Here is a 16,564-nt window from a genome sequence, read left to right on the forward strand (position 1 = left end):
ATGGGGGGGGGGGGTCGTATGGCCAACCGATCCATGCTAAAAAAAATTTCTCATTCATGGTCATTTCCGAATCCGTTCTGAAATTTCATTGCGTACAGTTGCGATAACCTGTATTGAACAAACGTCTTCAACAGGAATTTTAGGATATCAGCAGGAAATTGTTCAAAATTTGACAGTATTTATTATGGCATTACTACTACTTCCCACGTTCTCGGTCTTGCCATCATAGATCTGAACGTCAAGTTCTACGAGCAGTACACATTGGGCGTTAAGAAGATTTTATCGCAGATCGTCAGATTTCAGGAACCAAAAAGAAAAAAAAAATACTCTGAAGAAAATTCGAAGCCTCGAGGCGTTCAAGGACGTTCCTTTACACACATCTTCCTCACGAGAGAAAAAAAATTAGTTTCGAAATCACTTCTTTTTTTTGCTCTGGGACATACTTTCTTCCCTTCGTAAACACTTGTAGCGACTCGGAGAAAATTACCAGCACCACCTCCGACCGAACGAACTGCTGCTATACGAGTATAGGCATTATGTACATGACGTAACCGACGACTAAACCCCGAGAGCGTTATTGCGTTATATTCTTCAATCTACCTACCACCGGCATTGCTGATAGCATGTGGCAGGCATTAAAAAAAAAAAAGAAGAACAAGTAAAATGAGTCGGCCACAAAAATCTCTTCCGGTTGGAAGCATTTCGTCTTGGAACTGGGACGACCGACGTCAAATGCAAGAATATAATATTCGCCGTCCATATGGATGGGAAAAAAAACCAACAAACAGCTTTCTTCCAGTATTTTCAAACGGGTCGTTTATGTGGTTCGCGTCCGCTCGCTCGTGCCGTGGACGCCGAGCATTTATTTCCCAGTTGTGGAGATGCCTACGAAAACAATGACCACCATAACAAACGCTCTACATGTTTTTGTTTTTCTCTTTTTTTCTCGTCTTTATCCGGCGGATTATCGCCATTGTCAAGGTGAAATGCCTTTTTTTTTTAATGTAATATTTATTTTTGGGATCTTGGGCATTTTTAGTTGCGCGCGATGATCCGAGATTATTTCCGAGGATCACGTTCATTTTTCTGCCTTGAATTTTCACAGAGACGAAAATTCTGGTTGGCGATTTCTGGCACGAGTGTAACTTTCCAACGTCACTTGATGAGTACTGACCGTGATGAGGTTTTAGAATAGGGGTCCTAAACCTTTTTCAGCTGCGACACAAAATCAACGACAAGATCTGCTTCGCGATCGGAAAAATCAACAACAAGATTAGCTTCGCGACCCATGGGAGTGTTAATTTTTCGAGATCGCTGAAGCCATTGACGCAATAAGTGCATTTATAACAGGACTATACTTGGATTTGCACGACTTATCTAGGAAGCTCCTGCGAATCAAGTTTTTTTGGGTCGTGACCTATAGGTTAAGAATCCATGGCTGTAAGTGGGTTTGTGTGACCCTTCTCGTGTAAGTCTGGGTTCTGATCTATAGCTATAGAATCCCGGGCTGTAAGTAGATTCGTAAGACCGATTTCAAAAGACCCTGCGGATTAAGTTCGGGTCGTGATTCCATAGCTCAGGAGCCTCTGGCTATTAGTGGATTCGAACGACTCCTCTCGGAATCCTCCTCCTCGAAACGACTCCTTTCAGATAATAATAATCTCATCTCAAGTGGGGGGGGGGGGGCTTAACAGAGCAGGAACTGGTGGGGGTTAAGAAGAACGGTGGCCTCTGGTGGAAATCTTGAGATGGTCGCATATTTTTGTTGGAGGGGGGGACAGAAAGAACGTGTGGAGTAAAACTTCCACAGTGAACGTATGTGAAATCATTGACTTTCACAGTGGGGGACGGGGAGGGGGATGTTCAGGCATTAGCCATTTTCACTTGAAAATATGAAAGAGAGGTGGCAGTGCTAGAACACAGAACACGCATAATTCTGACAACATAAATGGTTAGGGCAGTGGTTCTCAAACGTTTTCCACTCGCGGTTCCCCAACAATAGTATAAAAAATAAGCACTTCATAGCACGCATCAATATCGACAGATCATTGCGTGGCCCCCCCCCCCCATCAATAGATTGATGACGCTCTCAAGGCCGTCTTAACAGCATCATGGGCTCCCGGGGGAAGTAATTTTTCTAACCCCCCCCCCCCCCAACCGCTACTTGGCTAGAAATTCCTTCCTATCAATTTGCATGCTCATTCTCAAAATTTTTAATCAGATCTCATTTCCATGAGGCCCCCCCTGTGGTGTGACCGGGTACGCCCATGCGTTAAGACGGCACTGGACGCTCCAAGGACCCTCGACACACACTTTGAGGTATACTGCGTTATAAATTCCCCAGAAGAATATTTATACGATGCATATTTACGGTTAAATAGTAGTCAAATAGTGGCATTTGACTTTTTGTCTCTTCAGAACTGGTTAAGACTATACTTTGAGATATCCACACAAAATTTGTGGTGATTCACGTGTATTTGCTCACAATATGTTCACAAGGAGTTAAAACCGACCTGGCTTAAATCACGTGATCAAATTATCCGGTATCAGAAGTTGTCATTTCGTGTTGAATACTCACTTTCCATGGTGTTTGCAATAAAATTCCGAAAATTCGTCATTCCCACGGATATAACCGAAACAATTTAAGGTAAGACAATTATTCTATGCAGATATTATAGGTTTAATGCAGTTTTTAAATTTTTGTGAACCTCTTTGTGGCTAAAAAAGTTAGGACCCTCTTTGCCAACAAGATGTAGGCCACGGACCCCTTAATGAATTGTGTTCCGCACATAATAACGTAAAAAGAGTAAGTTTGTGCATTGTTTTCTCATCCAAGCCCAAGGACTCCTTAAAACCTCTCCGAGGGCGCCCAAGTAGTCCGTGGACCTGGTTAAAAACCACTAGTTTAATTCTTCAAGAGAGAAGAAACGTGTCAGAGAAATGAAGCAGTAATACTTCCCGCAAGTGCTACTAAATTTCACATGAATTGGTTTTCTTGCAATTAATCCCAATGTATATTTAGGCAAAAATATATTAATAAAGTGGTATTTTAAAACTGATTATTACTAATCAAATCAAAGCTGCAAACATATTTTATACTGCAGAAGCTTTTGCGTATGAGTCTCGTCGAATATGATTTTCCTCTTCCAAACATTTACAATATCGAGTTACTTACATGAATTCAAAGCTTGCGCGCTTCGCTGACCTCGCATGAGAAAATGTAAAATTTGCCTAACGGTTCCAACCTATTATTAAGGAATGTGCTCACCCATGTAAGGGAAGGGTCATGATCATTTTCAAATTTGAAGGAACTCGAAGCATTTCCACGCCTAAGGAATGGCGAATTCTTTGTCCGCTATCAACAGACAGATCGGACAACATGAAGGAAAAAAGAGTTCTTCTAAATGGAAATTTATGAGGTTAGAACAAATAAGAGAGAAGGAGAAATGGACGGAGAGAACAATGGCAGAGAAAACAAAAGCAAGCTCTTTGAGCTTCTGTTTGGGTCATGGAGAGATGATAACTCATGGGGTTAAGCACTGACACGCGCCCATGAAGCATGATGACACATGACTCACGTGTGTCTCAGAAAAAAAGACAATATTTTTGTCTTTTCTTTCTTCTATTTGAAAAAAAAAATACGTTATTTCATCATTTGCTTTTCATGAGATATTACGAACAATTATTTTTGGAGAAATTTGTGAATTTTTCCCATTTCATATCGGGAATAGATTAGCATTTCTATGGATTTTTCAAATTTTTAGCGACTTCCCTGAACTTTCAAAATCTCAACGGGATTCGTAATGAGAACACGTTTTTCCTTAAGCTCTATTTCTATGTTTGGGAAGAAAAAGGAACCTCGTGTGTATAAACCGGTGGAAAAAATAAATCTCCCCAATGAGGTTGCCTCACAGTTCTCCAACCACCTGGAGCAGGGCTGTCTTAACAGCATTCAGGCAAAGTTGTGTTCTGTGGCCTCTACCAGGCTGGAAGTGCGCCAATTTATGTGCTGACGCTCGAAAATAATAGTGACGGGTGGGGCTCATGTGTTTAGGCGAAATTGCCCTGATGTAGTATACACTATCTGCTTATGAGCATTAGGACATCCTTGGACTCTCACGGCTCTGATTAATGGCTATGCAATTGTTTCTTCTGGTACGACCATTGGTTCCTGTGCATGGTATTAAATCATAGAATCATACTTCTGCTCTGCACACAGTGAGATAACAGTTCGACGAAAACATGTTTCTATTTCGACATTATCAGGCATCAGCCCAAACTGCCTGTGCCGTACGCAGTTTGTTTTTTGAAATGGATGTTCAGTAATCGGACAAGTCTGCTCAGAACCTTGATCAGAGTTCCATTGAGCACCTTTGCGATATACTGGAACGGCCGAAACCTGAGCCAACTACGTATATCCAGAACTAGTATCAGCTCTTTTGGAAGAATGTCGTGGTATTTCGACCCCAAGAATTCCGGAAATTTGCGAATATCTCTCTCTCTTGAGAGAGTTGCAACTTTGATCGCAGTAGAAAGTGCATCCATACGTTAATAGTATCTGTTGTATGAACCAGTGACGTGAAACATTGGGGTGTCCGCACATTTATAATCGTATAATTTATTAAGTCGCAGGAAAACTACATTCCAATATTTTTTCCATTTGCCTGTACAAGAATCCTCTCCAGCTACTACGACAAACGGCACCTTCATAATGTGCCACTGCCAAATTACCTCCGTCCACAAGAAAAGGGGATCGAAGTACAATACATGTGAACTCGTGTCACCTCACCCGGAAGGAATTGAAAGGAATAATAACACTCGGTAATAGAGTTCTATGCTGTAGAACTTCGTTTAAACATAAGGAATTATAATTCAATTCCATCGGTAGTAAATTGCCCAATAGTCATATGACCGGACACATTGTTTTCCCGATTTGCAGAGAAGCAAGGGTGCTCAACCTTCAGGAGAGTGCGGGCCACTTCATTGGTCTGCAAACGTTTCGCAGGCCACTCGAGTGATCTGCAAATGTACCGTGGGCCGCTCGAGTGATGCGTAGCTGAAGTGATGTGGAACTGCACCACGGGTCACTCCGCTTAAGTATGATTTAGTGCTCTGGAATTGTGTCGCAGGGTCACTCAAGTGATGTGGAACTACACCACGGGTCACTCCGCTTAAGTATGATTTAGTGCTCTGGAATTGTGTCGCAGGGTCACTCAAGTGATGTGGAAATGTGCCGTGGGTCCCTTAAATGATATAAAAACGTGCCGCGCCCAATTCATTTTTTAAAAATTGTTTGAGGTCGAGAGCCACATTTGCCTCGAGTCATGTGTTGATCATGTATGCAGTAAAGTGAGAGAAAGTGCGAGAAACCACATTTATAGTGTCATCCTGTTAGCCCCACGAAGGATGGAAACTACGTATTACACGGTATTCATATAATTCTTATGCAAATGCAAATAAATACAAATACAGTGAAACCTCTCTATTTTGCGGACACCGGTGAGACAAAAAAAATTCCACCGTAAAAAGGGCGGGTGACCGTTAACAAGGAGTCTGAAATGCATACTTTTATTATACAACGGGAAATTATTATTTGACCGTAAAAGAGGTGTGACCGCATCTGAAGGGTAAACCTTTTGGTGGGTTTTTACTGTACAAAGGCCACAATATAGGCAAATTGCCCATCGAGGTGGTTGAAATTAGGTAATATCGTGGTGGGCTTAGTCCAACCTAACTCGGGAATAGCATAGCATCGTGGAATAAGCATTCGTCGAATAATTTTGTTGAAATAAAAGCGTGGGCCCCCGAACCGCATCGGTTATCATCGGTCACGTTCGAGAATTTCCAACTCTTCCCACATCAACTCTTATTTCCAAACACGAACGACATACACCACAAACATCCATCAAGACCAGTTTAAGGAGAAACTTTCTAGAACATAAAAACGTTTCCACAAGAAAAAAAAGTAAATTTTCTACGCCGAGATTACGATCTTTACCGGAAAAAAAACAAAATACAAAAAACGTAAAAACGTCATCGATTGCGTCACACCACACCTTGGAAAGTTCAAGAGCAAGAGAGTCTCAACTTTTCTCTGACCTGTTCCCATCAAACAACACCACCAGACCAAAAAAAAAAGCATTTCATTCAATTATTTTTTTTCTATTCTCTCTATCATGTGCGTGAACTTCGGTAAGTTTCTAATTTCACCTCTTTCCGGGCCGCTAGACCGTTGTGACATTGTTGTCAAATTGGCCATAAAAACTGGAATTCGAGAGAATTGAACTCGGTACATTTCCACTGGTTCAACTTGACCTATAACTACACACTCTTTCCCTTTCTTAAATTTCCAATAAACCGCTTGTAACAACGAAAATTTAGTACGTAAATGTGCAAACCTTTCGTCAGGTTTTCTTAAATGGTACATTTTAGATATTAATGATAGACGAAAAACATACATCCATTTGTAATTGAAAGTCCTAAAGTCGGTAATGCTCATGAGCAGCGTGACCACGTGAAAGCAAGCTCTAGTTATACAGGGTGGGCAAAAAGTCCGTAGAAAATTTTAAAATTCTCAAAAACCGGAAAAATAACAGCAATAAAAAACGATTTACAGGGTAAGCATCGCTAGGTCGAGGGAACTTTTTTAAGACAGGAAAAAAAAACCCTCAAAAAACAGCCGATAGGTGGCACTGACGTACACAAGTCAAAGAAAAGATATGCAAATAAGGAACAGAATGCCTCCAAATCGTTTATTACAGCAGTATGTGTTCCACATGACCACCACCCCACCGCAGGAGATAACACATTGCAGGCGAGTCACAAATCCAGCAACGGCAGAGTGCAGCAGGCCCACATACACGGTTTACAACGGTGAACTGGTTGAGTATTAGGAGCGCCAGTTCTTATAACCGTCTCATTTGCATATTTGCACCGATGTTGCTCGTACCAGCGTCACCTATCGGCTGTTTTTTGAGTTTTTGTTCCTGTCTTAAAAAAAATTCCCGTGACCTTAGCGATGCTAATCCTGCAAACCGTTTTTTATTTCGGTTATTTTTCCGGTTTTTATTCATTTTTAAAGTTTCTACGGACTTTTTGCCCACCTTGTATTTCAACCGCTGGTCCGTGGATCGGTGCTTTTACGGGAAGGAATATTTCCCTTCTTTTAAATTTTTTCAGCCAAGATGATGCAGAGTTTCATCTTCACATACAGTATTTCCCAGAATTTTATTGCTAAATTTTACGTAATAAACCACACTTTTCCCGGAGGCTCTTCTTCCTGGAAGTCATCTCGAAAACCCCGGAATGTTAAACTTTAAGTGCTGCCCTCTGATGGAGCTTTTCTAACTGATTTTTCTTCTGATGGATTTCTAACTCAAAACTTACACAGTCCTTTAAATCAGGGTCAGGTCAAAAGAAAAAATTCTGCAAATGCGAGCCTATCGCGCCGTTTTAAAAAGTCTCGCCGCAGAGAGCAATGGGCCTACAACGATACACTTATTAAATCATTGCACTTCATTCATAGTTAGAAAAAAATAAGAGCAAATGGCACTAGACATAGTGATCGGCGGAAGTTGGTTTTCTGTGTTTCTCAACATCGAGGCGCGAATGCGAGGGGATCTCCCCGTTGAAAAGTCTCGCCATAGAGAGCAACAGGCTTACAATGGCGCAAATATTCAATCATTATGCTCCACTCACTTCACTTCTGAAATATAGACAACAACACTGAAAATCAGACGCAACACTATATAAGCAATCAGACTGTTAAGTGCACACAACACTCACACTTCCGGCAGAACTCACTCGGTAGTAAATTGTAAATGGCGATATAAACCGGATAGACCGGTTTGAAAGGAAAGAAAAGCGCTTATACAACCATTACACAGAGGCAAACTTTACGTCAGGTTCCCAACACCTACAAGCGCATTCCAACATGTTCTACTTCGTTAGAAGTGCCGGAGAGGAATGTTTTGAGAAACTAATCTAAATCTCTGTATGTTGAAAATGAATAAATTTGATTTGATTTGAATATGGACTAGATGTGCGTATGTGTGGTTTAGTAGTAGTAGTAGGAAGAAAAATCAACCACCACACACACAAATGTGTGGCAGCAGGGTCTGAAAGGGAATACGTTTTGAATGGCATTTTATGGATATTCTCTCTCAGACCAGCGATGACAACTTTTATTAGATTGAAAGCCATAAAAACAACCTTAATCCAATCGAATTTTTCTACACATACATTATAGAGATCTTGCAAGGATGATCCTTATTATAAATGACCGAAAGGGGATGACGAATGGGAAGCTATAAACCCGCTTTGAAATTATTGATATTCAAGTCTCGTCCCACACATACAGGATAATCATAACTCACGATATCATGAGAGAATTACTTTTTCTTCGGAAAGGGGGGAAAAATTATATAATTTTGTTGTGATGTTTTAATTGAATTTTTTCGATTGCGTTCGAATTCGGAAAAAAAATTAATCAAAATTTTTCGTATCTTTTCTATTTGATTTAAAAATTTCAATTATATTTTTTTATGTGGAAAACTAATCAACAATATAATATCGCAGTACAATGACCGGGGGAGGGGTGTCATTTTGAAAACGAATGAAAATCAATTTATTTAAGAGAAATATTTATAAATTATTATTATTTTTTTTTTAATACAGTGGAACCTCCCATACCCGACATTCTCCGTTAGCGGACATCTCCCATTAATGAGCCCTTTTTTGAATTACGTCAACGGGAGATTCAGTGTTTTTTATTATTTATTAACAGACAATCCTCGTTAGCGGGCAAAATTTTCGGTCCTGTGGGTGTCCGTAATCGAGAGATTCTACTGGATTATAATGTAAGGGGGCAACTTGTTGAATTGGATAGAATCGTAGTTGCGAGATAGGTCACAGTGGGTTATGGTGAATGGGAAATTTTCTGATTGGACAAATGTCAAAAATGCATCCCCCTCCTCAAGGAAGTGTCCTTCGGCCCATACTTTTTTCACTTTTTTATCGATAAACTCGATCAGGGTATTGATAGGATTGTTAGTGAATTCGCAGAGGACGTGAAGCTAATGAGAGAGATAGTGAGCTAATCCAAGAGATAGTGAGATGCTCCAAATGAACTCGAATATGATTGCAGCATGGGCATGCAGATTGGAACATGACCTTTGGTGTGGATAAGTGCATGGTCTGGTCGCTCATTTTTGTTCGAACAACCCACATTGCACTTACGAGTTGAATGGTGGTGTCATCCCATATGCAACTAGGATCATCGATTTGGGAATCTTCATAGACGAGCGGCTTAGGTTTTCAGAATATTGTTCAGCAGTCGTTAAAAAAACGAATAAAATGCTCGGTTTCATTCTCAAAAAGGACTCTTCGCGTTCTCCTAAAGTGATCCCCCCCCCCCCGCATATGAAGCGGTGGCCACAAAAAAAATAAATACCGCATTACAGCAGTATTTCTCACCCGGATGGCTACACTGGCCCCCTTTGCGGTCCTGGGATATTCAACCATGCTGCCACGGATGAAAATCAAGTAAAAGGCAGCCATTGCACGTGATTAATAATAATAATAGTAATGAACAACGCCCTAATGAACGCCAGGTTTACATTGACACCCGAGAATGAATATCGAACTACTATTTCATGGTCATGAGAAAAAAAAAGCATTTGACAATAAATTTGGATGATAGTGCCCCTCAGACGCTCTCAGGGTCACAACTAGACATTCTTTCAGCCGGTCAAGCATGCGTTATGCCTCCTTCGTGTAATATTGAATAACTTTAAAAGAAGAATTTAGCGTCCCTATTTATCCAACGCCCGGGCACTAGGGTTTCTTTTCTACCTGCATTCTTCTCGTGGCTTGTGGGGGGGGGGGGGGGGGGTATGTGAAAACCCTAGACCGGGGGGGGGGGTTGATGTCTGGATTTTAGAGGTTTTTGGCGGAATTTTAAGCTATTTGCTTTGTTAACGTTAAGTCAAACGATAAAGTCAAAATGTAATTAATAATGTTTTACGGTCCCTAAAATTCAGCGGCCCGGTGCGGCTGCACCCTTCGCACCGTCCGGTCGCACCTGCTCAAGTCCGGCCCTGGCGATATTTCACACCTTTCTTTGAAGATGATTATAGAAAATGTTTTGTAATGTCGGAATTGTGACTTGTCGAGATTCCGTCTACCGAAGTTTTGACCGAAACCGATCTAGATTGGCAGGTCCAGAGATCCTTCTTATCCATAAAAGCTTTGGACGCTATAATTTTACTAAGAAATCAATTTAATTAATAACTTGAAAGGGTCTCTCTCGTAAATGTGAGGGGAGGTGGGGGGGGGCATTGTAATCACGGGGCTAGAGCCACAAAAAAGAAAAAGGAAAAGGTCCAAAGAGGGTACAAAAAAAAATTACACTTCAACAACCTGGAGGAAATAGCAGCAACCTGAGAAAATTCGAGTCCGAATCACGTTTCTTATCGGACTCTAGTCATAAAAATGTCGAAGCATCGTATAAGCTATCGTGATGTATATAGATATATAATTGAAAGAAATATATATATAAGATCTCATTAACGATAAACATAAGGAAAGGTTTTCAATAACAATAGTGAAATTGCGGATTCAATTTCAGAAAAAAAATGAGAAATACGTAGAATAATAAGACAAAGTCATTATTTTTGCTAGACATCCTCGTCTGTATATTTGATGGGGTTTTTTGTCTGCATTTCTTGGAAATGTATTTTCAATGAGTTTCCCGGATACTTTGGACGAATAAATACAAAAAAAAAAACCATTGAAATAAATCAATTTTCGTGGTATTTTCATTTTTCCCTCTTAATTTCGTAATTTTTGTTTCCTTGTTTCTCGTGCTTGCACTATAATTTTTTGAAAGAATGACCAGTTTCGAATCAATTTTCTACCATATTTTTCTGTTATTTGGAAACACTTAAATACATATTACACATTCGGAAAACTCTATAATTGTTTCTCTGGGCAATCTGTATTTGGTTTCCCTTTATTTTTTGCAGATAGGAAAAAATATGGATTTCTTTTTCTTTCTTTCTCTCTCTCTCTCTCTCTTTTCTTTTCTGAATTTATAATATGAATATCACATTTTTGAATTTATAATATGGATATTTTCCAGAGGAGGTTGCAGGCTTCTCTGAGCTTCCAAAATTTGCATTCGACTTCCCTGGGGTTCTTAAAAGTTTATAATATGGATGTCATTTTTTTGAATTCATAATATGGATGTTCCAGAGGCGGCACGATGACAGGCTTCTCTATAAAACCAAACCAAAAAATCATAACTATCGTATTTCTTGGCTTATCTGTCGCATGTGCGTAAGCATCGTAGTCTAGAAAATGCATGGATATATTACAAAAAATTAACATATGCGCTTATCCAAGAAAAAAATTTTAACCTTCATCTAATTCGTCATTTCTTGCGTATTCTATAAACAATATTTGTAAAAAAACCGTCGCTAAATTCTTAGTTAGAATCGTTTCTTAATAGTAGTTGACATAAATGCAATTTATTCCCCAGAAATGTAATTTATTTACCAGAGAAATGCGATTTAATTAGTTGATAGGAGTGCAATTTGTTTAGGTAATTGATATTTGAATGTTATTACGATAATATTCATGGTATTCATGGTCGACTCTCTTGAAGACTTTTTGAAACAAAAACTGACGTAGGCGTTGGAAGACTCCAAAATTGCTTCTAAAAACACCTTCGTGACGTCCGATAAGGTAGGAAATGCTGTATTTCAGAACAAAAATTCATGAAGTTTATTGATAATATACTTGAAAATATTTCCTACATTTTTCAGCTTCACAATTATATATTACTATCTTCCATTATAAAAATTCATAATGAAATGACATTTAAGTATATAAATTGTTCAAGTCATACATTCTTTTAATATTAAAATATTATGTAGTTAGTTATTGTAGAAATTTTTTCTCATTTTTCACAAGCTTTTCCTAAATATGTTTCTGTACTTTTTTCTATTACGATCGACAAAAATCTTTGATTTATTTCTGATTACTTTAGTTTTTCTTTCGTCTCGGTACTTTGAATATTACGAAATACATGACTCTATTACCACAAATATTAGTTTTACACAATTTTTTACATTTAAACATTGGATCACTATAGAATTTGAAACAAGTAGAAAACGAATTGGATCACGGCAAATCTTCATTTGGATTACCTGAGTTACATTACGAGGTGTATAAAACGAAAAAAAAAAAAGCGTTGTGTTCAATTTCTACTTACGCGCAAGTCGAGTGAAACCGAACATGACCATTTGTCTACAAAAATCCACGAGAACACACAGAGTCCAACTTCGAACTTTGTCCACATATCATACGCATATCAGTAATCAATATAAAATGATAATCAAGTCATCTTATCCACCAAGTAACGATACATGTTACAAAAAACTCTACTGCTTAAATGACGCTCGTCATATGCGCAACAAGTAGCAAAACAACGCATTTCTAAAAATGTCACAAAAGCTCAACACTTCGAAACATCACCGCACGGAACTATGGACCGAGTCAATCATCACCGAACCAGCACAAACTAAAGCCCAACTGCGTCGACACGTATTTAAAATGAAATAAATAATGAAACGCAGAAAAAAATTACCATTCTCGTCGCTGTGGAATCGTGCAAGAAGTATGGAAAAAAAAGTGCTCGTGCACGCGATTCCCACCAGAGAGAGAGAGCTCAAACATCAATAATTTTGCGTTTCGTAGTATCCGAAGAGCCACGCATAATAAGAGAAAACGAATCAGTTCGTCGAGGACGAATTGATTCCACGCTGACAAAGCACCAATAAACACTACTCTCGTATAAAAAGGTTAGAAACAATTTCCAAGAACAAAGAACAGCAAAACTAGGCTATTCCCCAATTATCAACACTTTTAAAATGACGTGAGAACAAAGAAAAATCTAAAATAATTATTTCTCTCGAGAAAACAAGAGAAAAATTATGTCAATGTTACGTTTTCAATGGCTTCATCTGAAATTATTTGTTTTAATTTAAAGTGTTTTCGGCTCTTTGATCATAAATTAATTTAATTTCCTTCTGAAAAAGTTAATTTATCTTCGCAAAAATATTTATCATTTTAATTTAGGCTTTTAATTGATTTTTTGCTCAAATTTTTCCCGAATCGCGTCAATGTTACGTTTCCAATGGCTTTATCTGAAGTAATTAATATATTTCTTTTAATTTGAACTTTATTCAATTCGTTAATTACAAGTTAATTTTTTTTTTCTAAAACTATTAAAGGTAATTGATCTTAGCAAAAACGCTGATCGTTTCAGTAACGTTGTTGATGGATTTTTTCTCAAATTTCTGGTTTTTCTTCTTTTAAATGGAATTTTTTAAATTTTGTGAATTGCAATTGAGAAATGTAATTTAATTAGAACGTTAATGAGATCACTATCAAATTCAATGATGAATCGATCGCTAGAAGTGTAATCAGAATACATTAGAATACATATGCATAGAAAAATTTAAAAAATTTACTTTCATTTTATTCCAAACTATTTATTTTAATATTTTTTGAAAATAATAATTGTATAAGAAACTAGAAATTAGCTTCTCGATAATTTTTTGATTTTAAAGAGTTTTGATTCTTCGAGTTTTTGATTCTAGCTTTTGATAATTTTGTGATTTGGCTGTAAATTATGTATATATATAAATGGAATTTAGTTTTGTGTGTGTGCTTCAAACTACACATTCAAAGATTTTTTTTTGAATAGATCGGTTCTAATAAGAAGTTAGAAATTTTATTGTTTGAAAATTTTTCCGCTAAATTCTTTCCTAATTATTTTCTCCTAAAATTCTGTCCAGTTTTTAAAATTTTCTCCTAAAAATTGATAATTTTGTTCTACATATTTCTATTTCATGGGGGTTTCCAAATGTGTATATATACAGTATATGCTTCATCCCCCCCCCCCATCGTATTTTTCAGAACGTGTTATAATTTATACAACTAAAAAATGTAAAAAAACAGTCAAATATATTTTTTTTGTGATTAGAATATTCCGCACTGTTTCATATATAATATAATTCAATTTCCTTCAAAAATATTCATTGACGATGGCATTTAATTTTCATTGCATTCAATTATTTCTCATCACATTCTTTTGTTATACAGTCGAATCCCGTTTTAACGAATACCGTTATAACGGGATTCGACTGTACATATGTATATTCAATCGGGGGTGTTTTCAAATATATATACAAGCATTCAGAAATTATCACAACCCATTTGATTTAAAAAATCGACAAAATCAAATTAAATTTTTTATGAAATCAAATAAATTGCCGAACTCTAATATAAATATATTTAAAAAAATCAATTGCCTTCAAGAAATATTTATTGAAGATGGCATTCAGTTTTTATTGTATTAAATTTTGTCTCGAATTAAAAATAAATAAATAAACACTCTGTAAGATAGATTTTGAAAATATTATTTTTCTTGCAAAGATCCCATTGAAAACAAATTCAAATTCAAACATATTTTATAAGAATAATAGTCATCCGTATTGTTCAAAATTCAAGAAATTGCATTGAAGATGACATTTAATTTTCATTGTATTCAATTATTCTTCAAAGGCAAGAAAGAAAAGTTTTTAATAAAATAAATTATATAAATATTTCTTTTTAGGAAAAAATTCCATTAAAAATAAATCCGATTTCATACACTTATGAGATCAATAACGTGCCATATTGCTTCGAAATTCAATTTCATTCAAGAAATATTCATTGAAGCTGCAATTTAATTTTTATTGTATTAAATTATGATTCAAATTTTCAAATTTAAAAAATAAGGCTTCATTACAAATTGAAATTTTTAAAAATATATATTGAGACTAATAACGCACCATATTCCTTTAAAATCCAATCAATTCAAGAAATATTCATTGAAGATGACATTTAATCTCATTAAATTATTTTTCAAAATAAAAAGTAGTTAAATGTTTGGTAAAATATATTTTATAAATATTTTGCTCCATGGGGATTTTCTATTAAAACGAAATTCAATTTTTAATTTCTTTTTTGGGACTAATAAGTGCTGAATCGCTTTATAAAATTGAATTCCATTCAAAAAAATCACATTTAATTTTCATTGAATTCAATTATTTCTCTAATTTAAAAGAAATAATCCAATATTAAATAATTTTTACAAACATATTTCTAACCATAATTACACCAGAGAAATATTCAATTAAAATAAATTACTCACCTTTTTCGTTCTTCATGTTGAATCTCAAAAATCTTCAATTATTTCACACAATTTCTTCACAGATTAAAAACAGTCACAGATATTTTCCACACTATTCAAAATCACTATGATTCCACTGAGGTGACGATCACTTAATAGTCATCATTTTCTCGGGTATGAATGCTTTGTTTATGTTTTTTGTGATGGGAGATCCCGCGCGGGAAACCCGATCGTGCGGGCTGACAGGCGAGTCAGTCACACGCGCAATGTGTCCTCTCACTTCACTAAACCGTGTTGGAAACGTGACTACTGAAAGGCCTCAAAGAAACCACTTTCACCGTCGACGTCCACTCTTTGGCCTATTTCCTAGCCCGAGGTTCGCTTGGCTGGCTTGCGATAGCTCTCCACTCACGTGCGAGCGTTATAAAGTTTTGACCCCAAGAAGCTGTTGTAAGTGAAGTGAGTGTTGTACTAACCTGCGCCCTGACGTTAATAACGTACTATCCGGATTGCTGACTTTTTCTTTTTTCTTAACCAACAACTTCTCTTTCTTAGGTTTTTCCTCTTCTACCTCTTTCTTATTCTTTATTAATTAATTATTTTTCTTTTAAAGAGAAACCGGCTTTTTTGTGATGTCACTTGAAGGATTTCAACTCTTACAAGTGAGATGTGATATTTTATTTTCCTTCTCTGATTCCATAGAAGAAATAAATAGTAATAAAAAAAATTCAAGGTTGTTTTTATGGCTATTTTTTTTTTTTAAGATAATGCCGCACATTTTTTTCCGTATCTTTCACTTTTTTATTATTATCCGTCTATGGTATTTATTAGGAAAAATAATAATTATTTATTCATGCCACTGAAATTTCAATAATTAATATTTTTTTATGTTAAATAAGACGAGCTTTTTTTTTACTGTATTATTACCATTGGGATCGATTAAAAAGCTGTATTATGTCGATGTGGTTTCCTCGTGGTGAAAGAACATTTCTAAAAATTAATTAATAAGCTTGCAAAGGTTGCGTCAGTGGTTTTTTTCCGAAATTTTTATGTTCTCTCGTTTTTTTTCCCCTATAATATAAAAAGTCTCTGAATTCGTAATTATGATTTACCACGAAGATTATTGATTTAGTTATTGTACGTAAGCTTGTTAATGTCAAGAGATTCGTTCTGCTAAATCTGAATTTAGGCTTAGATTTCGCGGTGGAGGTTGACAATTTGCACATTTTTAAAATTACTTAGTTATAAAGTTTTTTGAGCACTAATTTGATAGGAATAAGACATGTGCAGTTTTAGAAATTGTCTCTGTTCAAATGGTGAAAC

At 36.6% G+C, this 16,564-nt stretch overlaps 1 protein-coding gene across 1 annotated transcript in view; it reads right to left on the bottom strand.

Annotated features, from left to right (window-relative positions):
• The window catches only part of LOC149071103 (patched domain-containing protein 3-like), a 75,503-nt gene extending 59,751 nt beyond the window's left edge, over window positions 1-15,752 (bottom strand). The window contains exon 1 of the mRNA XM_089248165.1: window positions 15,263-15,752. Coding sequence (XP_089104291.1) covers window positions 15,263-15,278 — 16 coding nt within the window. The 5' untranslated portion in view covers window positions 15,279-15,752. The remainder of the gene's footprint in view (window positions 1-15,262) is intronic.
• Between the last annotated feature and the right edge of the window lie 812 nt (window positions 15,753-16,564).

Source organism: Pholcus phalangioides, unplaced genomic scaffold, assembly GCF_987345545.1.
Source record: "Pholcus phalangioides strain wild (caught in Gottingen) unplaced genomic scaffold, Ppha-v1.0 ptg000019l_1, whole genome shotgun sequence".
In the NCBI taxonomy this organism is placed as follows: Eukaryota; Metazoa; Arthropoda; class Arachnida; order Araneae; family Pholcidae; genus Pholcus; species Pholcus phalangioides.